Source organism: Nomascus leucogenys, chromosome 12 (genome assembly GCF_006542625.1).
Source record: "Nomascus leucogenys isolate Asia chromosome 12, Asia_NLE_v1, whole genome shotgun sequence".
NCBI classification, from domain to species: domain Eukaryota; kingdom Metazoa; phylum Chordata; class Mammalia; order Primates; family Hylobatidae; genus Nomascus; species Nomascus leucogenys.
In genome coordinates, this window is record NC_044392.1 from 13,640,780 (window position 1) to 13,663,859 (window position 23,080).

General features: G+C 51.6%; 1 protein-coding gene across 2 annotated transcripts; it reads right to left on the bottom strand.

Annotated features, from left to right (window-relative positions):
* Positions 1 to 210: 210 nt before the first annotated feature.
* Positions 211 to 23,003, bottom strand: TMEM53 (transmembrane protein 53). Of its 2 annotated transcripts, XM_030823761.1 has the most exons (3): positions 22,726 to 22,944; positions 9,630 to 9,751; positions 1,134 to 2,168 (listed from the first exon to the last, which is right to left on the bottom strand). In XM_030823761.1, the coding sequence occupies exons 1-3, from the start codon at positions 22,784 to 22,786 to the stop codon at positions 1,518 to 1,520; spliced, it is 834 nt and encodes a 277-aa protein (XP_030679621.1). In that variant the 5' UTR covers positions 22,787 to 22,944; the 3' UTR covers positions 1,134 to 1,517. The 2 variants fall into 2 exon arrangements, with proteins under 2 accessions (XP_030679622.1, XP_030679621.1); XM_030823762.1 differs by lacking the exon at positions 9,630 to 9,751 and having other exon boundaries at positions 211 to 2,168; positions 22,726 to 23,003.
* Positions 23,004 to 23,080: the final 77 nt, after the last annotated feature.

The following is a 23,080-nucleotide window of genomic DNA, read 5'->3' on the forward strand; positions in this document are numbered from 1 at the left end:
CTGTTGGCCATGGCTAGGAATGCAGCCACACAGCATGGGAATCCCTGCCACCATAGTGGGAACTCACCAAGGACTGATGGGATGCAGACAGAACGCAGCTCTGAGGACAGAGGGTCGGTCCATCATCCCCAAGAGCCAGCTCCCATCCAGAGCTTTTCTAGCCATCTCCTTCACTGCCCCCTAAGCCCCTTCATCACCACAGTAAGCTCATTCAATCAAATATTTATTGAATACCTACTATATGCCAACATTATGCAGTAGTGACTTCCAGAATGATAAATGATACTGAACTATCAGGCTGAATTCACCTCTCCAGCCTAGAGAGTATCTAAGTGGGTCTCCCTTCCAGGAGATGAAGGAGTTTGCTATTTCAGCCCAAATCCCCTTACTCTGGTTCTGGTCTTTAGGGCTTGGGAGTTCACTCATCACAGCCCCTGTTACAATGCTGCTGCCTTCCTGCCCCCCACTCTCTCTGGCAACTTTCAGCTTGCAACTTTCCCGAATCCAGCGGCTTCCTAGCAAAGTGTGGTAGAGCCAGGCAGGCCCCTAACCTCAGCTCCTCATCTGGCTTCTACCTCAGACTCCCAGGCAATGGGGTCAGAGGAGCCTCTCTGAGTGAACTGCCAAGTGGGAGCCATGTGAATGGTACTTTACACTGTAGGGCTTTGCCCTGCTGGAGCAAAGATCACAGCCCCTATCTGCAGCCTGACGCTACCCCTGACCGAGATACCTTCCCTCTGGCATCTCCCCACAAAGGTCACCTTCCATTCAAGGAATCAAAACTCAACTCTGGTAACAGGCACAAAGTTTCAGTTATGCAAGATGACGAAGTTCTGAATTATGCAAGATGCAAGACTATTCAGTTCTAGAGGTCTGCCGTGCACATAATCTCTTAAATTTTAAGTATCGTACACACTTACAATTTTGTTAGGTGATCTTGGCCAGGCACGGTGACTCACGCCGGTAATCCTAGCACTTTGGGAGGCTGAGGTGGGAGGATTACTTGAGCCTGGGAGGTTGAGGCTGCAGCGAGCCATGATTGCACCATTGCACCCCAGCCTAGGTGACAGAGTGAGACCCTGTCTCGAAATAAATAGATAAATAAATAAGTAAAGAAAAAAAGAGAGTAGGTCTCATGTTAAATGTTCTCACCACAGTTTAAATTTTAAAAAATCAACTAGGGCTCACCCTCAACACCCCCCTCCATTTGTCAACCTTTACAGCCTGCATGCCACAGGAATCAGCAGCCTGACTGTTGCACTTGTCCAAACACAACTCACTGCAAGGCTCCCACAGACACATGCCCAGGCACTCCTGCCCCTTAGGAGTCTGTGGTAAGCAGACCACTAGCAGACGGAGGCCCCCAGGAGACAGGCCCATAGGAATTTTCTACTTAGGGGACCACAAAGTCCCAAAGGGCTACAGAGAGTTGAACGAGAAGAGTGCCCCACAGATGCAGGTTGTGGGGAGGCGTCAGGCATTTATTTCTGGAGCAGAGGTGAGGTGGAGCAACGGCCTCAGCAGCGGACGCAGTTGCGCATGAAGTCGACACAGAGGCTTGTGTAGTAGGTAGGGTAGTCACGGAGGTGGCTGACGTGTGCAGATGACACGAAGTCCACAGAACGCGCCAGGACCCGGCGTGCCAGGCGTGCCTCCACCATGCGTTCTACGTCTCTGGCCAGGACCACTTCGTCGGCCCTCGAGTAGAGGTAGAGCTCGGGCCAGCGAGAGCCCGCGTCCTGTAGCCTGTCATAGAAGTGGGTGTGGAAGAGGGCTGTGATGGGAGCAAGCAGGACGTGGAACAGGACAACCACCAGGGCAAAGGCCACCAGCAGCAACAGGCGCAGCATGGCGGCCCGGCGCTCCAGGATGGCTGCCAGGGCCCGCAGAGCCCCTACCAGGTTGCTGTCACCAGGAGCACTGTCAAAGATGGTGCCCACCACACGCAGGTGGCAGAAGCGACGGGTCTGCAGGAGCTCCAGCACGTAGCGGTACAGCATGACGCCACCATTGCTGAAGACATGGAAGAGCAGGGGCTCCTTCTCAATCTCATAATCAAAGAGCAGCTCGAGCAGCCTCTGGGCCAAAACACGAAGTGAAGGGATGCCCAGCGACTCGGAGAAGAAGACCATGTGCCACGGGGCTGTGTATCGGATTACGATGCAGCCCTGGGGAGAGAGGCCCGATCAGTCCTCACAGATGAGGTGGGGGTAGTGGGTACAAGCTAAGGTCAGAGGGGCCCAGCAACCCCAGCCTGTAGGAGACAGGCCATGGGGCCCACAGAGTCAGCAATGCTCTGGGTCCTGCTTCAGCCTGAGCCCACCAGCCCACCGCCCACAGACACAGGTGCCTTCTGGGCGGGGAAGGTATACTTAAGGCCCATTTTTGGACTAAGTGCTTCATGCTGGCCAAGCCCTCTTGGCCTGGAGTGGTATCTGAGGCCCAGGGCCTGAAGCATGTACTGGAGACACCTGGGCTGACCAGAGGAAGTCTCTTTACTCTGGTTCCCTCCTGTCTGCACCCCACCCTCCCATCCTAGGCCTTGACATTTGGGGCGGGGCCTCACTGCTTGGCTATACCCTGCCCCAGCACTTCAGATCTGCACTGTCCCTACCTTCCAGACACAAGTAGTACCCCCATGAGACCAGTACCCGAGAGCTGGCCTGCGGGCCCCAGCCCTGACCACCAGAGGCCACTTCTGAGCCAGGCCCACATCACTTTCATCACTGGTCACTGTCACCTTCCCTCTCTCCCAGGCTCCTAAAAACAGAGTCCATACTCTCTGGACTCAGGGACCTGACACTCAAATGTCCCTGGTTCCCAGGCCTGGGATCACTCCTCATACCTGCCCTGAAATTCCAAATACAGTAAACACTTGTTCCTCGAATTCTAAAATCTGGGCCCAAACTCCCTCTAGGCTTCTATATTCCTCATGCCTGGGCCAAGGGTGCCACAGTCTCCACACAGGTCCCCTTCTAGGTCAGTTAGAAAAGCCACCATGCCCGCCCCCCTCCCTCCCTCCCTTCCTTCCTTCCTTCCTTCCTTCCTTCCTTCCTTCCTTCCTTCCTTCCTTTTATTCCTCATGCCTGGGCCAAGGGTGCCACAGTCTCCACACAGGTCCCCTTCTAGGTCAGTTAGAAAAGCCACCATGCCCGCCCGCCCGCCCTCCTCCTTCCTTCCTTCCTTCCTTCCTTCCTTCCTTCCTCCCTCCTTCCTTCCTTCCCTTTCTTTCTTTCTTTCTTTGCCTCTGTGGCCCAGGCTGCAATTTACTCAGCTCGCTGCTGCCCGCGCCGCGGACTGCCTGGGACTGCTGCCGCGCGCCACCGCTGCCTGCTTTTTCTCGTTTGGCTGCAGGCGCGCGGTCGCCATGTTGGCCACGCTGCTCACCAGCTACTGACGCCGAGTGCTCTGCCCGCCTCAGCCTCCCGAGCCCCTGCCCGGCCACCGCCCCGTCTGGGAGGTGGGGAGCGCCTCTGCCCGGCCGCCCCGTCCGGGAAGAAGTGAGGAGCGCCTCTGCCCGGCCACCCCATCCGGGAAGAAGTGAGGAGCGCCTCTGCCCGGCCACCCCATCCGGGAAGAAGTGAGGAGCGCCTCTGCCCGGCCGCCCCGTCCGGGAAGAAGTGAGGAGCGCCTCTGCCCGGCCGCCCCGTCTGGGAAGTGAGGAGCGCCTCTGCCCGGCCACCCCATCCGGGAAGAAGTGAGGAGCGCCTCTGCCCGGCCGCCCCGTCTGGGAAGTGAGGAGCGCCTCTGCCCGGCCGCCCCGTCTGGGAAGTGAGGAGCGCCTCTGCCCGGCGCCCCATCTGGGAAGTGAGGAGCGCCTCTGCCCGGCCACCCATCGTCTGGGAAGTGAGGAGCGCCTCTGCCCGGCCGTCCCGTCTGGGAAGTGAGGAGCGCCTCTGCCCGGCCACCCACCGTCTGGGAAGTGAGGAGCGCCTCTGCCCGGCCACCCACCGTCTGGGAAGTGAGGAGCGCCTCTGCCCGGCCACCCACCGTCTGGGAAGTGAGGAGCGCCTCTGCCCGGCCACCCACCGTCTGGGAAATGAGGAGCGCCTCTGCCTGGCCGCCCCGTCTGGGAAGAAGTGAGGAGCGCCTCTGCCCGGCCGCCCCGTCTGGGAAGTGAGGAGCGCCTCTGCCCGGCCGCCCCGTCCAGGAAGAAGTGAGGAGCACCTCTGCCCGGCTGCCCTGTCCGGGAAGAAGGGAGGAGCCCCTCTGCCCGGCCGCCCCGTCCGGGAAGAAGTGAGGGGCCCCTCTGCCCGGCCGCCCCGTCTGGGATGTGAGGAGCACCTCTGCCCAGGCACCCATCGTCTGGGAAGTGAGGAGCGCCTCTGCCCGGCTGCCCCGTCTGGGAAGTGAGGAGCGCCTCTGCCCGGCCGCCCTGTCTGGGAAGAAGTGAGGAGTGCCTCTGCCCGGCTGCCCCATCTGGGAAGTGAGGAGCGCCTCTGCCCGCGCGCCCCGTCCGGGAAGAAGTGAGGAGCGCCTCTGCCCGGCCGCCCCGTCCGGGAAGAAGTGAGGAGCACCTCTGCCCGGCCGCCCAGTCTGGGAAGAGGTGAGGGGTACCTCTGCCCGGCCGCCCCGTCTGGGAAGTGAGGAGCACCTCTGCCCGGCCACCCATCGTCTGGGAAGTGAGGAGCGCCTCTGCCCGGCCGCCCCGCCTGGGAAGTGAGGAGCGCCTCTGCCCGGCCACCCACCGTCTGGGAAGTGAGGAGCGCCTCTGCCCGGCCACCCACCGTCTGGGAAGTGAGGAGCGCCTCTGCCCGGCCACCCACCGTCTGGGAAGTGAGGAGCGCCTCTGCCCAGCCACCCATTGTCTGGGAAGTGAGGGGCGCCTCTGCCCGGCCACCTATCGTCTGGGAAGAAGTGAGGAGCGTCTCTCCCTGGCCGCCCCGTCTGGGAAGTAAGGAGCGCCTCTGCCCGGCCGCCCCGTGTCTGGGAAGAAGTGAGGAGCGCCTCTGCCCGGCCGCTCCGTCTGGGAGGTCTACCATGGAGGCCAGAAGCAATGTGGGGGCTGGACGTGGTGGCTCACACCTGTGGTCCCGGCACTCTGGGGGGCGAGGCGGGTTGATCACTTCGGGCTAGGAGTTCGAGACCAGTCTGGCCAACTTGGCGAAACATGAAAAATACAACAGACAAACCAACCAACCAACTCAGTGACAACAAAACAGGTCTACCCTGGAGTCATACTCTAATTTTTTCTATTTTCCTCCCTTTCTGATCCTTTATCCCACTTTCTTTTTCTTCCTCTTCCTTCTCCCTCTTCTTTGTCAAATAGAGGATTGAGTTATTATCACTGATCCACATAAAGTCCCTCTCTACCTTATTTTAACTCCCACCCCCCATTTCTATTCCCCGACTTCCCATGTGTAACCTTCCTAATATTTTTGATACGCATCTTTTTGTTTGTATGTATTTTTAGAAAATGTTTATTGTTTTTGTGTGCAAAAAAAATTAATAAAAAAAAAAAAAAAAAAAAAAAAAAGAAAAGCCACCATGCCTGGCTCCTAATCCCCCCTCATCCTCCTGTTCCAGAGACAAAGGGCCCTTTGTCAGGGGAATGTGACTTTGGAGAGTGCTGGAGTCAGACAGGTCTGGGTTCAACTCCTGGCACCACTATGTATCAATAGTAAGAACAAGCAGCAGCTTACTACTTTCTGAGTTTGGGTCCCCATCTATAAGATTACGGTGAAATTGGGATAACACCCACCTCATAAGGTTATGGGTAAAATTAGATGAAAAAAACGTATCTCAAATGATCAAAACAGCACCTGACAGAAAGTAAACTCTCAAGCAATAACAGCAGTAATTAGTGACGTGGTAGTAACAAGGAGAAAATCGTATGGCCACAGTAGTTAAATGACCCATGGCTAAACAGGGATGGTCAGCAGAGCTACCTTGCCATCAGCCGCCTGACCTCCTAGCCCTGGAGTGCCTGAGCATCCCTCCCAAGACTCTGAAGAGGAGGCTGCTTAAGGCCACCCACATTCTCCCAAATGCTCAAATCCGACAGAGGGCTTTCAGTCCCCATTGTATGTTTCTCCCTGGCAGCATCTGGAATCACACACTCCTAGAAATATTATCTTGCAGCCCAGTCTCTTCAATAAGCCAGTAAAATGAAAAAAGGGGCCGTTCTATAGCCTGGACAACACAGTGAGACCCCATCTCTAAAAAAGAAAAAAAAATGGTCGGGCACAGTGGCTCACGCCTGTAATCCCAACACTTTGGGAGGCTGAGGTGGGCAGATGATGAAGTCAGGAGTTCGAGACCAGCCTCACCAACATGATGAAACCCCGTCTCTACTAAAAATACAAAAATTAGCCAGGCGTAGTGGCACATGCCTGTAATCCCAGATACCTGGGAGGCTGAGGCAGGAGAATTGCTTGAACCCAGGAGGCAGAGGTTGCAGTGAGCCGAGATCACACCATTGCACTCCAGCCTGGGCGACAGAGCAAGATTCCATCTCAAAAAAAAAAAAAAAAAAAAAAAAAAGAACAACAAAAAAAAAAATACTAGCTTGGCGTGGTGGTGCATGCCTGCAGTCCCAGCTACTTGGGAGGCTGGAGGCAGCATGATTGCTTCAGCCCAGGAGTTGAGGCTGCAGTGAGCTATGATTGCACCACTGCACTCCAGCCTGGGTGACAGCGCAAGACCTTGAATCTAAAATCAGGTGGGGAGGGGAACAGTTCTGGATTTAAAAGAGCCTTAAGAAGAAACAAAATAACTAGATGCAATGTGTGATCTTAGATTGGATCCTGGTTTGGGCACATCCGCTGTAAAGGATGCTTTAGGGACAATTAGGGAATCTGAATATGGACTGGAAACTAAATGAGATGAAACAAGAAGGTGGAGATCATGATCTGAAAAAAGCAGGATACAAAGCAGTACATTCAATAGGTCTCATGTAGGTAAAGAAAATATATACCCCCCCAAAAAAGCTGGAAGGATATACACTAAGTGTAAATAGAGGTCATCTCTAGGTGCTAGAATATGGTGTTTTTGTTTTGTTTTGCTTGTTTTGTTTGGGACAGGGTCTCACTCTGTCGCCCAGGCTGGAGTGTAGTGGCACGATCACAGCTCACTGCAGCCTCAACTTTCCAGGCTCAGGTGATCCTCCCATCTCAGACTCCCAAGTAGCTAAGACTACAGACATGCACTACCGTGCCTGGCTAATTGTTTTAATTTTTTTGTGGAGATCAGGTTTCACCATGCTGCCCAGACTGGTCTCAAACTCCTAAGCTCAAGTGATCCTCCTGTCTCAGCCTCCCAAAGTGCTGGGATTACAGGCATGAGCCACAGCATCCACCTTGTTTTCTTTTAAATAATAAAATATTAGCGTTTTGGATTGGACTTTTTTTTTCTCTACATTCATCCTATCCTCCCTATTGGAAAGTCTTCCTTTCCAAGACTACCCCTCCCCCAACCCTGCAACCTCAACACCTCTGCCTTCTCTGGGATCTTACTCCATCTACTTTCTCCCTCGTGCCTTCTGCCCAAATAGCATCTTTACTCCTGCCCTGTACAACGGCCCATTTCCCAAAGACTCTTTCTGCAGATTCTGTCACACCTTCCTGGGTTTTCATATCCATCTCTGGCCACTCCTCCTTTCCTCATAGGACCCTCTTCATCTTCTACTCCCATTAAGTTTGGGTTCCTCAGGACTGTCCTAGGCCCTCTTCTGTCACCTACACACTCCCTGGGGGATCTCATCCACTCCAGAGCCTATGAATTCTCTTCTAGTGTTCCGGTCTCAAAAAACACACCCCCCTCTACCCAGGAGGTGCCCAGCCAGAAACCTGGCATTACCCGGGGAACCTCCCTATCCCTGTGCCCATGCCCAATCTCTCATTAAACTACCATTCTACCTCCTGACAAGCTCCTCAATCCATCACCTTACCTCTACCGACACCCCCAGCTCCAAGGTCCTGACTACCCTCTGTCCCTGGATCATGGCAAGCCCCTCTAAACTCACTTCTGGCTTCCTGCCCCACCCCTCCAATCTCCCCGCTACTCTGCAGCAAGGGACTTTATTTTGAGACAGGGTCTCGCTTTGTTGCCCAGGCTGGAGTGCAGTGGTGCGACTTCGGCTCACTGCAACCTCCACCTCCCGGGTTCAAGCGATCCCTACCACCTCAGCCTCCCCGGTAGCTGGGACTACAGGTGTGCGCCACCACGCCTGGCTAATTTTTGTATTTTTAGTAGAGATGGGGTCTCACCATGTTGGCCAGGCTGGTCTCGAACTCCTGACCTCAAGTGATCTGCCCGCCTCAGCCTTCCAAAGTGCTGGGATTATAGACATGAGCCACTGCGCCAGGCCAAAAGGGACTTTCTGATTCACGAATCTAACATCACATCCCTGCTTAAATCCCCTGAGGACACCCTCCAAGCCCCACCTCTTGCTGGGTGCCTGACCCTTCATTCTTCATCCCAGCCATACTTGACTATTCCTGGTCCCCCTGCCTGCCCTCAAAGATCTCAGGCTAATGAAGAAGCCAGACAAACCAAGCCCAGTGAGCAGAACTCACAGCTGAAACTGCCTGCAGTGAGGCTGTCCGTAAAAGGCAACACCAGAGCCCCAGCCTCAGAGGTTGGGGAGAGGCTTCGAGGTCAGAACTACATTTTCCCCCTATCTCCCTCCCACTCCAGGGCCACCACACACCTCGGTCAGGCGGGATGTGGACGTGGGTGAGTGGAGGGATGCTGAGGGGAAGGGGGCTCAGCTGGCCTTTCTCCCAGGTGCCCCCCACTGCTCAGTCCAAGGCTTCCAGCTGGCAGTTGGAGCTGTCTGTATGGGTACCCCCGCAGGAGGCTGTTTGGGGGAGAGATCTGGGCTGAGGAGGGGAGGGTGGAGTTGGAGGCCCAAGATGTGAGAGAGGCTTCCAAAATATAACCAAGTCCTGCTAAGGCCCCCTGCAGTTACCACAGTCTCTATATCCAACCTTGGTTGGATGAGAAGCAGCATGAATCTCTTTTCCAAGAGGCCCTACTAGTCTGGGAATGTGAAAGGTGCCATGGGCAGTCATAAGACAGAAACTCACCTGGTGGGAAAGGAGGAGGTCCTGGGAGTACAAGCTATGCCCAGACACCCAGCCCTGGCTCCTGCTGCCCGCAGAGGCACTGGCCAGTTAACAGGGACTGGAGCCTGGGCCGACTCTACAACTGTAGGGCACATCAAGGGTGGGCTGCCCATTGTGGAATGCAGGGAGGAAGGAAGGGGAAGCCATCAGGAGACCAAAGGGGTCACGACAGGCCACAGAGCTGGCAGCCAAGTGGGGATAATCCCACCAAGTCCCTATAACCCCATGACCTTCCTCACAGGCTTTTTTTTTTTTTTTTTTTTTGAGACGGAATCTCACTCTGTCGCCCAGGCTGGAGTGCAATGGCGCAATCTCTGCTCACTGCAACCTCCACCTCCCGGGCTCAAGCGATTCTCCTGCCTCAGCCTCCCAAGTAGCTGGGATTATAGGCATGTGCCACCATGCCGGCTAATTTTTGTATTTTTAGTAGAGACAGGGTTTGACCATGTTGGCCAGGCTGGTCTCGAACTCTAGAGGCTGTTCTTAAAGCCATTTCCAGGCCTGCCTCAAAGGTGGTCAGCCCTCACGGCAGCCCAGGGGAGAGGGCACCAGAGTACTCACCCTTTTGTGGTAGATGGCGCTGTACTTGGCAAGGTTCTTGTCCTTGCAGCCACCCCAACCCAAGAGAATCACCACAGGCTGCCGAGTTTCTGCCTCCTTCCCACCTGGGCTGGGGCTGTTCGCTGAAACACAGATGGGGACTGTCAACACCAGAGCTGGGGTGGGGGCAGGGGTGACTGCCCAATCCAGAGCCAGCAGCACTCCGGCTGTTGCAGGCAGGGAACCAACGGGTGCCAGGCCCAGGCATCCTGCCAGCACGCGTGCACCAGTTCCCACCCCGTGCTGCTCCAGTTGCCTTTCTGCAGGCCTCTCAGGAGGCACCATGGGGTCACCGGACAAAGCAACACAAGGGCACCTTTCTTTAGAGACTCGAAGACAGCCCAAGTGAGGAAAGTAAATACCTTCTCCACGCCCTTTCCCCTTCTGATCCAGGGCTCAGCGAACTACAACCCCGGGGCCAAACTGAGCCCACTGCCTATTTTTGTATGGCCTGCAAGCTAAAATAATTTTCACATTTTTAAATGGTTAAAAAAAAATCGGCCAGGCGTGGTGGCTCACGCCTGTAATCCCAGCACTTTGGGAGGCCGAGGCGGACAGATCACAAGGTCAGGAGGTTGAGACCATCCTAGCTAACATGGTGAAACCCCGTCTCTACTAAAAATACAAAAAGAAATAAATTAGCCGGGCGTGGTGGTGGGTGCCTGTAGTCCCAGCTACTCAGGAGGCCAAGGCAGGAGAATGGCGTGAACCTGGGAGGCGGAGCTTGCAGTGAGCCGAGATCGAGCCACTGCACTCCAGCCTGGGTGACAGAGTGAGACTCTGTCTCAAAAAAAAAAAAAAAATCAAAAGAATATTTTGTGACACATGTAAATTATATGGAATTTAAATTTCACTGTCCACAAATAAAGTTTTATTGGAACATGCCACACTCATCATTTACTTAGGGTCTATGGCTACTTTTACACTAAGAACAGCAGAGTTAGTTACAACAAGATCAGGTGACTCACAAAGCCTAAAATATTGACTGGCCCTTTACAGAAAAAGTTTGCCAGCCCCTGTTCTAATTCCATGAGCAGATGGAAGAAGAGGGTCTTTTTTGAGGCAGAGTCTTGCTCTGTCACCCAGGCTGGAGGGCAGTAACATGATCTCAACTCAGGGCAACCTCCATCTCCCAGGTTCAAGCAATTCTCCTGCCTCAGCCTACTGAGTAGCTGGGATTATAGGCACCCACCACCAGGTGCAGCTATTTTCTTTTTCTCTTTTTTTTTTTTTAAGAGTAAAGAAGGGGTTTTCCCATGTTGGCCAGGCTGGTCTCGAACTCCTGACCTCAAGTGATCTGCCCACCCCAGCCTCCTGGGAAGAAGAAGGTCTTAAAAGGAGAAATGGACAGGACAGTGCAGGCAGGGACATGAGGCTGACTGACTCTGGCCCATACCAAGCCACCTACCCTGTCCTGCCAGAGAATAATAACAGCCTATATTTATTGACGTTTAACCCTTATAACAATACTCTAAGGCAGGTCCTCTTATTATAGATGAAGAAACTGAGGCAGAGTGAGGTTAAGGTACTTGTCTAAGCTAAGTGTAGGGCTGGGAATCTGGCCCCTGCTCCAGCACCATCTGTGCTGCCACCCCGTCCACAGCTGGTGATATGCTAAGAGGCACAAACCAGCTGCCACCACCACCAGGGCTGCCTTTGAGGAAGCCTCCCTGCAACCTTGTCAAACAGACCTCATCTCATTTCCCCTGCAAAGTGAATACCCGCCTCCTCAGGGGGACTTCTGTACAAGGACCGTCTGTAGCCGGTTAATCTGCCCTCCCAAAAGGGCCGGCATGCACCCTTCCAAGGACCAAGCCACTTGGCTATGCTCAGCTGCCACCCTGAAATTTATGGATGCCAGTGGTGACCTGGCAACAGTAAATTTCAAGCCTAGTTAAGAGGATGGTAAATATAAATCACTAACCTTTGGACAAAAGGAAGACAACAATTTCCTGTGGAAATTAATGTGATTGAAAAGTTCAATGTTCTTGCTCCCCAGTGGTGGTGACTCTGGCCTTCGGAGATTAACTGCCCGCACCGGTGGGGGTCCCAGGCCTGGCTGCAACTCAGCCTGGAGCAGAAGCTGCCAAAGCCTCAGTCCCCTGCTGACACCTGCCAGCCCTCCCGGCCTCCACGGGTGCTGGCTCGGCCTCTGATGAGGGAGACAGTCCCACAGGTCTATCTCAAGCAGCTCCAAATATTCTCACCACTTTTCTCGGCCTAGTGTCCCCATCTTCTGCCAGATGGCTCTTCACCTGCACTGGCCTTTCTGGTGGAGAGGCCCTGGGCCTCAGTGGGGCCCCAGCCCAACCTTGCTGGGTATGACTCTGCCCACGAGGCTCAGGCTGCGGCGGCCTCATGGAGGGTAATCAGCAGCTACCATTTGAACCTGCTTTTGCATCTTCGAGACCCAGCAACTCGATTTCCAAGACCCTGTACTGGGGGGCTCCCTCACCTCTGCAGCTGTCTGAGAACAGGCTCCCCTTCCCCTGCCTACAGGGTTTCCCCCATGTGCCACCACCGAGACACCAGCAAAGGGCTTTGGGATTTATCGCAAATACAGAGAAAGCAACCAAGGGAGGTCACATCCCCTGGCGGCCATGGGATGTCAAGGCCAGCCCCCACTAGCAGAGATGGTGCACTCCCAATTGCCAGAAGTTCAAACAGCTGCTGCTGGGCCTCCCAACTGCCCCTCCTCCTGAGGCTGGGATTTGTAACTCCATTTTGCTGGCAACCTTGGCTTTACCAACTCAGGCAGGAATGATTCTTCACCCTCTATGAAGGCGAACAAACCCTCAGAATACTGGCACCCTGGACACACTGCCTACTGCCATAGCCCAAGCTTTCTGTAATATTCTTTATTGTTTTCTTTTTTTTGGAGATAGGGTCTCGCTCTGTTGCCCAAGCTGGAGTGCAGTGGCACAATCACAGCTCACTGCAGCCTCAACCTCCTTGGGCTCAAGCGATCCTTCTACCTCTGACTTCTGAGTAGTTGGGACCACAGGCACGCACCACCATGGCCCGGCTCATTTAAAAACACTTTTGTTGTTGTTGTTGTTGTTTGAGAAGGAGTTTCACTTTTTTGCCCAGGCTGGAGTGAAGTGGTGCGATCTTGGCTCACTGCAACCTCCGCCCCCCGGGGTTCAAGCGATTCCCCTGCCTCAGCCTCCTGAGTAGCTGGGATTATAGGCACCCACCACCACACCTGGCTAATTTTTGTATTTTCAGTAGAGACGGGGTTTCACCATGTTGACCAGGCTGGTGTCGAACTCCTGAGCTCAGGCAATCCGCCCGCCTCAGCCTCCCAAAGTGCTAGATTATAGGTGTGAGCCACCGCACCCGGCCAAAAGTCATTGCTATGGCTATTGTTATTTATTGCCACATCAGGATCATGATTCTTCCACCCTCTTGAACAAACTCCTCCCCTTTTCTTACTTATTCCACTGGCCATATCACCCTCTCTCCCTCCTGCTGCTGACACTGCTGACATCTCTGGGCCTCTGGCAGCTGACTTGGAGGCACTGAAAACTTTGGCCCCTGGCTAGATCTCCCACTCTATTCAGACTTACCAGAACCCTGTACAAGCAATCAAATATACCTTGTTCCTAAACCATTACAAACTTCTCCAGCAAAAAGTGCTAACACAAACAGCATGATGTGTCAGGCACTACTGTAAGCATTTTACGTATCAATTCATTTATTATTCACAACACACCTGTAATCCCAGCACTTTGGGAGGCCAAAGCAGGCAGATCACTTGAGCCCGAGTTCAAGACCAGGTTAGGCAACATGGCGAAACCTCATCTCTATAAAAATTAGATGGGCAAAGTGGCACACACCTGTAATCCTAGCTCCTCAGGGTGCTGAGGCAGGAGGATAGCTTAAGCCCAGGAGATCAAGGCTGCAGTGAGCCAGGATCATGCCACTGTACTCCAGCCTGGGTGACAGAACGAGACCCTATTATCCAAAAAAAAAAAAAAAAACAAAGCCAGGTGTGGTAGCTCACACATGTAATCCCAGCAATTTAGGAGGCCAAGGCACGCTGATCACCTGAGGTCAGGAGTTCGAGACCAGCCTGACCAACATGGAGAAACCTCATCTCTACTGAAAGTACAAAAATTAGTCGGGCATGGTGGCACATGCCTGTAATCCCAGCTACTCAGGAGGCTGAGGCAGGAGAATCGCTTGAACCTGGTGGTGGGGAGGTTGCGGTGAGCCGAGATCGTGCCATTGCACTCCAGCCTGGGCAACAAGAGTGAAATTCCATCTCAAAAAAAAAAAAAAAATTGCGATATTCTTACGAGCAAGAATTCTCATTTTACAGACGAAAACCTGAGGCACATACGAAACGGCTTGCTCAAGGTTACATAACTAACAAGCAGTGAAGCTGAAATCCAAACCCAGCTGGTCTGACTCTAAAGACCAGCTTGTATCCACTACCCTAGCCAGCCCTGTAGATAACAAAACCATCTCCATCACCTGAGCTCCAAACCTGTATATATGGCTGCCTCGTGTACATCAAGAGACCCCATAATGACCTCATCTACCTGCTTCTCCCAGCTAGAACTTCAATATATGCTGCCTCATTTGGTCTTGCAACCATCCTAGGAGTTAGCTACTATTACTATCCCCATTTTACGTAAGAGAAAACTAAAACACAGAGAGGGGAAGTCCCTTTCCCCCAAAAACACAGCCAGGAAGGAGCAGAGCCAGCGCCCACTCTCCGGACCAGCGTGCTCTACCGCCTCCACCGCCGCGATCTTGCACGTGCTCTCTGCTCTCCAGCCCACGATGCTGATGCTCCGTGTTCATGCTTTGCTAATGCCCATTCCACCTACAGAATCAGCTCACTACTTACTTCCAGGAAGGCTTCCTTGACGCCCTGCCCAACCCCTTCTCACTACCCCCCACCCCAAACCATCAGACTGAGTGAGGTGCCCCTCCTCTGTACTGTCACAGCACCCACCACCACACCACTACACTTAACACACACTGCACTGACAGTTTCATCAGTAACAGTTAGCAGGCTACTATAAAATTCAAGGCAAGAGATGGTGAAGGCCTGAACCACAGCAGTGGAGAGACAGATAGGGAGGGGTAGAAATGACAGGGAGAAAACCGTCACAAGAATTCTGGAACATGTATCAAAAGTCTCAAAAACATGCAATCTTTGCCAGGCACGGTGGCACAAGCCTATAATCCCAGTACTTTGGGAGGCCGAGGCAGGTGGATCACTTGAGGTCAGGGGTTCGGGACCAGCCTGACTAACATGGTGAAACCCTGTCTCTACTAAATACAAAAAATTAGCTGGGCATGGTGGCAGGCGCCTGTAATCCCAGCTACTCGGGAGGCTGAGGCAGACAATCGCTTGAACCCAGGAGGCGGAGGTTGCAGTGAGCGGAGATTGCGCCATTGCACTCCAGCCAGGGCAACAAGAGCAAAACTCCACCGCAAAAAAAAAAAAACATGCAATCTTTGACTTGGTAATTCCACTTATAAGAAAGAAAAATGTTAAATCATAGAGAAATATTCAATAACACATTAAGCAGATCATAGACATAAATGTAAAAGCTGAAACTACAAAACTGTTAGAAGAGAACATAGGAGTAAATCTTTGAATTAGGTGGCAGTTTCATAGACATGCCACCAAAAGTACAAGGAACAAACAAACAAAAGAGATAAATTGAGACTTCATCAAAATAAAAACTTTTTACTTCAAAGGACATAATCCAAAAAAAAAGAAAAAAAGAAAAACCCCACAGCATGGAGAAAATATTTGCAAATCATGTATCTGATAAGGGAGTAATATCCAGAATACAGAGAAAACTCCTAAAACTCAACAGCAAAAAGTAAACCCAAAAATGTACATTTTTAAAGGGTGGATTTTATGGTATGTGAATTATTTCTCAATAATGTTACGATTTTTTAAAATAATAGTAATACATTAAGTGAAAACACAAGTTACAAAGCAATATCATAACAGAATACCCACATACACACACATATTACACAAACGCACGCTTTTTTTGGTTTTTTTTTTGGCAGTCGCACTCTGTCACCCAGGCTGGAGTGTAATGCTGCAATCTCGGCTCACTACAACCTCCGCCTTCCAGGTTCAAGCGATTCTCCTGCCTCAGCCTCCCTAGTTGCTGGGATTACAAGCGCCCACCATCATGCCTGGCTAATTTTTGTAGTTTTAGTAGAAACGGGGTTTCACCAAGTTGGCCAGGCTGGTCTCAAACTCCTGACTTCAGGTGATCTGCCCACCTCAGCCTCCCAAAGTGCTGGAATTACAGGCGTGAGTCACCGCGCCCAGCCATGTATTTTTTTTTAATGCATAGAAAAAAATACATCAAATATTAATAGCAATTATTTCTGGGATTAGAGGCAATTTCTTTTTCATGATTTTTTTCCCATTTTCTAAAATCAGTATGTATAACTTCTGCAATGAGAGTTAAAATGTTATCTCAAACAACAGGAGAGGTGGTCCAGCAGAGTCAAAAGCAGTTGAGAAGTCAAAGAGGCCAGGGATGCCCAGAAGCCCCTCAGCAATGCGGAAGGATTCTTTTCAACCCTAGCACTTCTCGAGTACCCCACAAAACAATTTAATCTCACAAGCTCCCTGTCCTCTAGAATTTCTCAACAAATAACACTGACACAGATAGTGCAAGAATTACAAATACGTATATTGTACAACAGTTCAAGCCATAAAATTCAAGCATAAATTAGATTGTGTATATCCCAGGGGCATATGGGGAAGACAAAGGAATGAGCTGATAAGGCATAAGGGTCTGCAGTACAATATGTACTTTTTTATTCGCAAGCCAGAATGAAAATAGAAACTATGTTTTCTTTTTAAAATGCAAAAAATTGGCCAGACACGGTGGCTCACGCCTGTAATCCCAGCACTTTGGGAGGCCAACGTGGGCGGATCACGAGGTCAGGAGTTCAAGACCATCCTGGCTAACAGGTGAAACCCCGTCTCTACTAAAAATACAAAAAATTAGCCAGGCGTGGTGGCGGGCGCCTGTAGTCCCAGCTACTCTGGAGGCTGAGGCAAGAGAATGGCGTGAACCCGGGAGGCGGAGCTTGCAGTGAGCCGAGATCACACCACTGCCCTCTAGCCTGGGTGACAGAACGATATTCCGTCTCAAAAATAAAATAAAATAAAAATAAAAATAAAATAACATGCAAAAAATTGAAAGATTCTTAATTTTCTCTACTCCCCAGAAAAACTTTCTAGTGTCTCACAGGTCCTATATTTAAATCAAAAATTTTTTTTCTTCTTTGAGACAAGGTCTTTCTGTGTTGCCCAGGCTGGAGGGCAGTGGCGCAGTCATGGCTCACTGCAGCCTCGACCTCTTGGGCTCAGGAAATTCTCCTACCTCAGCTTCCCAAGTAGCTGGGACTATAGGCAAGCACCACAATGCTCAGCTAATTTTTGTATTATTTTGCAGAGACAGGGTTTGGCCATGTTGCCCGAGCTGGTCTGAAACTCTTGGGCTCAAGCAATCCATCCCCCTCGGCCTCCCAAAGTGTTGGGATTACAGGCGTGAGCCACTGTACCCAGCCAAATTACTTTATTTTTTATTTACTTTTTAAAAGAAGAGCAGAGCAGAGTAGCATAGTATCTAAGGGTACATACTGTACAAAATCATATCTCGGTTCAATTCTCTGCCTCTGCCACTTAATAACTATGACACAGACCTTAATCAAGTTCTCTAAGCTTCAATTTCCTTATCTGTGAAATGGGGATAATGATACAAAGAATTAAATAAGATAATAGCTATAGAGGGCTTATCATGGTACCTGGCAGAAGGAAAGAGTTCAATAAATTGAAATTATTATTACTTCACAAGTAATGCATACTCACTGTAGAAAAAGTAGAAAATGAATATCTAATAAAATTGGAATCATATTGTTTGTAATCTGCTTTCTTCCGTTTGGCAATATATTATGAACATTTTTCCCTGTCAGTTTATATATTTCTACATCATTATTTTTAGTGGCTTCAGAGAGGCTATAGAATGTTTCATAATTTATGGTGACCAAATCTCCCATTATTGGATATGATGCTGTTTCCAATTTTTTGCTGTTATAAAAATACTTCAATGGACACCCCTTTCTTTGTGCATGTCCCTAATTGTTTCCTAGAAATGGTATCGTATACAGGCAGCAACTCCTAATGGCAACTGAAATCTCGGCACGCACAAGCTCTGGAATAAGGCTCTTAAGCTGAAATCTGGAATTACTTTGGGCAAGACATTTTACCTCCCCACGAGCGTCTGTTCTTCATCTGTAAGACAGGATTAAGGGTTCTCCCTACTTCACAAGGTGGTTGTGAGGATTAATAAAATAATGAAAGGAGCTCCTGGTGGGCCTGGCATGTGGATAGAACATGGTTAACAGTGTAAGTACCACAGACACTCAGAGAAGAGGAGGCCTGCAAAGAGGCCTGGATCTCAAATCTAGGGTCTAGTACAGCACCAGCACCTGGCATAGAGCAGACACTTAGAAAGCGTTCTATTTTTTTTTTTTTTTTTTTTTTTTTTGAGACGGAGTTTCACTCTTCTTACCTAGACCGGAGTGCAATGGCACAATCTTGGCTCACTGCAACCTCTGCCTCCCGGGTTCAAGCAATTTTCCTGCCTCAGCCTCCTGAGTAGCTGAGATTACAGGCATGCGCCACCACACCCGGCTAATTTTGTATTTTTAGTAGAGACGGGGTTTCTCCATATTGGTCAGGCTGGTCTCGAACTCCCGACCTCAGGTGATCCGCCCACCTCGGCCTCCCAAAGTGCTAGGATTACAGGCGTGACCCACCACACCCGGCCAGAAAGAGTGCTTATCTAGAGGTGAAAGAAAGGAGATCATGATTCCAAAAATAAATACAACCCAGCCCTCTGTATTAAAAAAAAAAAAAGGCCTTTGGGGTCCTCATAGACAAGACAAGGATCAAATCCCAAATGACTCTTCGCCTGGGTCTTTGAGGTCTGTCCATCATGACAGATCTTCAGGTTTTCATCTCATTCTCCACCCACAAAAGCACAGCGCAGCCTCCTGCCAGGCCCCTGTTCCCTCCAGCCACTCACTATCCCCACACAGGGCTTTACTTCTTCACTTTCTCCCATCCAAGTTCCAAGCAGGCCTGACACTGCTTAGCTTCTGAGATCTGCATGTTCAAGGTGGTATGGCCGTGGACTTGACTTCCACACTTTCTGCTGCTCACCATGGGGGTCTGTCAGCCCTCCTGAAGCTTCAGGTCCAGCTTGGGCTGCTCTTCTCTAGGAAGCCTCCCCCACCACAGGGCCCACCATGGTGGTCCAGACCCTTCAGCACTGTTTCCTGGGTGCCTGAGACAACTTCCTGAGGGTTAAAATGATGTCTATATTTCTTTGACCTCAGCCACTGATAAGCAAAAAAGGCACACGGTAAGACCTGGGGAGCAAAAACCCCCTCACTTGCCCTCTCTGTGATCCCCTTAAGACCTTCTGTTTACTTTAAGAGCAAAATGTTTGTCCCAGGCCCAGGCCCCAGCCCCATTAATTCTACGAATGAATTTTGTTTTATGTTTACTGAACATGAGAGCCACATGGTGCCTTTAAGAAGGTTGCTGGCCTATGAGCAAGTCACAGAGGGGATCTAGGTAGGACTTGGCTGACCATTCTCTGGATGGGAGGAAGGGTGGCACGGCCTGGGCCTGGGATGTCAGAGCAGCTCTGGCTTGGTCCTACAGTGCTGCCAAGTGATTCCATTCAGCTCACTTGGCACCTCATCCCTCCCAGGCCCTGGTGACAGTGAGTGAAGCCATCAAAAACACGACAACAGGAAAATATAGTGCTTAAGGGAGCCCCAGGAGAGACCCTTCCCAAACGAAATGAAGTAAGAGAGGGTATTGAGAGAGTGAGGGGATCACTGGCCTGGGAAAAAGAGAGGGAAGGCAGATTCTGGGTCAAACAACTGGCTTTAGCAAAGGCCTGGGCAGACAACCATCGGCGTGGGCAACCATAGGTACTGGCTGGTAGGATTCCCAGCAGGAGGATGTTGGGCTGCCAAGCCTGACCTACAAGGCCCAGGGCTCTGAATGACCCCAGATCTACAGCTGCCTTCCAGCTAGCTAATGTGCCAGCATCAGCTTCTCTGTCAGCTCACAGCAGTGATGGGCTCTGTGGTTTCGATTTTTCAAGTACAGGGGAAAAGTAATTTCAGGCCAGGTGCAGTGGCTCATACCTGTAATCGCAGCACTTTGGGAGACTGCGATAGGAGGACTGCTTGAGCCCAGGAGTTTCAAACCAGTCTGGGCAACACAGTAAGACTCTGTCTCCATATAAGAAAATGAAAATTTTTTAAACTGAAAAAAAAAAAAATGTTTTTAAAGGCTGGGCACAGTGGCTCACGCCTGTAATCCCAGCACTTTGGGAGGCTGAGGCGGGTGGATCACCTGAGGTCAGGAGTTCGAGACCAGCCTAACCAATATGGTAAAACCCTGTCTCTACTAAAACTACAAAAATTAGCCAGGCATGGTAGCGGGTGCCTGTAGTCCCAGCTACTTGGGAGGCTGAGACAGGAGAATTGCTTGAACCCAGGAGGCAGAGGTTGCAGTGAACTGAGATGGTGCCACTGCACTCCAGCCTGGGCGACACAGTGAGACTCCACCTCAAAAAAAAAAGTTTTAAAAAGTAATTTCAGAAACTAAATATGAATGTCCTACACACTTCTCCACCATTAAACAGTAATTGCAAAAGACAGACAATCTCTGGGGCTCCAAAAGACTGTTACTCTATGAGGCCATGTTGGCCTGGAGGGAAGCTCTGCCGAAAGGAAGCAAATGGATTCAGGGGACCACAGTGTCGTGATCTCCTTCTGAGGGGTTTGACAACCTCTAGCTTTCCTCTGGAGCATGCACTGTGAGAGGGAAGGGCAATGAATTAAAGCCAGTCAGGAGAAGCAATAAGGAGGAGAAACAACTGAAGGCCGTGGAGGTGTTTCCCTTGGAGGAAACGTGAAGGCACGAAGCTGTCCTCTTGAAGAGAGGAAGAGAGACTCCTTGCTCTGTATCGTTCCCACCACAATGCTCTAGCCCTGCAGTTAGCACATCATTTTGAAACCACCTGCTTATAAATTCACTCCCCTCCCCAAAACCTCAGCTCCTTGGGCGTGTGAGTCACTTCTGAGTGGCCAACAACGATCCCAGGGCCAGGACACAGCAAATGCTGAACTGAGAGCGGAAATTACAGGAAGGCCTATTGTAGCTCAAGAAAGGGAAGTGCTTTCTAACAATCCCAGCTGCCTCCAACAGGCTAGGATGTTTGGGCAGAAGCATCGCCTCAGGGAAGGGTCTGCTAGCAATGGAATGCACTCATGCCAACAGAGGGAGGCAGGACAAAACAGTCTCTGAGATTTCTTCCAATTCTAAGACTCAGCCTCCTGGAGCAGCAAAGGGAGCCATAGGATCCGCCACTGCACTCCGGCCTGGGCGACAGGGGATACTCCATCTCTTAAAAAAAAAAAAAGAAAGGGGGGCGGAGGGGGAACCATAGGGGAAGCAATGCAATGGCAGCACCTGCACTGTGCCAAGGACACACATCCAAACGCTACCTCGTAACCCTCGCAATCCCACGAGGAGGTAGGCACTAGTACTGTCCCCATTTCACAGTGGAGGAATCTCAGGCTCAGGGAGGTTCAATAGCTTGCCAAAGACATATAACTCATAAGACGTGGAGCTGAAATGTGAACCAGGACCACGAGGCTGCCCTCCTGGCCGTGAAGGCAGCTCCAACCCTTTGCAGCCGAAGGCTCTCCAAAGTAAATAATATTAACTGACTTCATGGCTTGCTGACGCCAAAACGTGTCCGAAGTATTTTTACATCTATAAACCCAAAAGCGCTAAGCCAGCAGATCCAGCTCTAGGAAAAAACAGCTGGTCTGGGGCCATCTGTTCTGTGGGACCCTAAAGGCTGCCCTCTCCTAGACTCCAACCAAAGAACATGAGATGCTACGGGAGGGGTCTGGGAAGGCTCTCCTGAAGGAGGTAAGTTTTATGGAGAGCAGAGTATAAGATCAAACTTTTGTATTAGGAAGATCACTGTGGTAGCAATTTAAGAGGCTGGGCTGCAGGCAGTGAGACAGGAGGCGTGAAGGCGATGCTGGACTAATGCAGGTGAGGGACACGCTGGCCTCAGGCTGATCATACTTCAAGGCCCTTCTGCCAGAATTCCCAGAGAGACCAAACTTTCCACTCTCTGGACCCCGATCTACTCACACTGTCATGGATGCGGGCCTGCTGTCAAGCCTAATTTTGTGGAGCCTCCTATGTCTTTCTTTAATGTAAGGAGAGAAACAATGCTGATCGTAAATGCCAGTTACTGAACTCACTCCATGCCAGGCCCTTTACACAATCTCCAGACGGCCCCAACAGCCCTATGAGGAAGGTTACTATCCTTATCCCCGTTTTGCAGAGGAGGAAACTGAAGTTCAGAGAAGGTAGCTTACCAAAGGTAATCCAGCTCCTAAAGGAAGGAGTCAGGATTTCAGTCGAGTTCTACCCGACGGCAGAGACTGCACTGTTAACCACTGCCGAGAAGAGTGGAGAGGGACGGCTAAGGGTTCTGAGTCCCGGGCTTCTGCGAGGACTGGTGACCCCGCGAGGCTCCCCCTCCACGCCTTCGGGAAAATAATAAGTGATAGGCTAGATGTGGGAAGCCCAATCCCAAACAAAGGAATCAGGAGGGATCCAGCTTTCGGCAGCCTTCAGCTATGAGAAGTGATTAAAGGGCATGGACCTGAGCACCCCGGACAGGAAAGACAGGAAAAGAGGTCCCAAGCGAGCAGCTGACTCGGGGCAGAGGCGGGGCTCGCCAGGGAGGAACACTCTGGGGCGGGGCTTATGAGGGGCGGGGCTCCCTGAGCCTCTCTAAGTCTAGGACCTGCCAGACCCTATGAGGGGGCGGCCCGCGGGAAGGCGGGGCCGCATGAGGGGCGGGGCTACAGCTGCGCTCGCAACCCACAGGTTCATGAGGTCACCTCCCCGCGCCTGCACCCAACCCTCATTCCATACTCTGGCTCCAGCAGGGCTGATCCGGGATCTCGATGGTGTAGTCCAGCTCTACCGAGGCCATAGTGAAGGCGCCGGCCCAGAGCACGGGCCTCCAGCCGGAACTCCCGCTTGCGCACCAGTGCCTCACCCGGGCGCCTCTTGGGCACCGCCCAATCACCACACACCTCCCCCGACACGGCCCAATCCCTGCGCCGCGCTCTGTGACCTCCCGCCTTAGCAACCACCGAGTCTCTCCTAGAGCCTCTCGCCTCACCCCACTAGCTCGGCCCTAGCAACCATGCCCCGCCCCTATTACTGGCCCGCAGCCATTGGCTAGCTCGCTTGATCTGGATCAGGTATTGGTCAGCCGGGGCGC

Coding starts and splice junctions, on each gene's coding strand:
- TMEM53 (XM_030823761.1), bottom strand. CDS start 22,786: ATGGCCTCGGTAGAGCTGGACTACACCATCGAGATCCCGGATCAGCCC. Junction 9,752..22,725: donor TCAGCCCTGCTGGAGCCAGA/GTATGGAATGAG, acceptor TCTGTGTTTCAG/CGAACAGCCCCAGCCCAGGT. Junction 2,169..9,629: donor GCGCCATCTACCACAAAAGG/GTGAGTACTCTG, acceptor CTCTCTCCCCAG/GGCTGCATCGTAATCCGATA.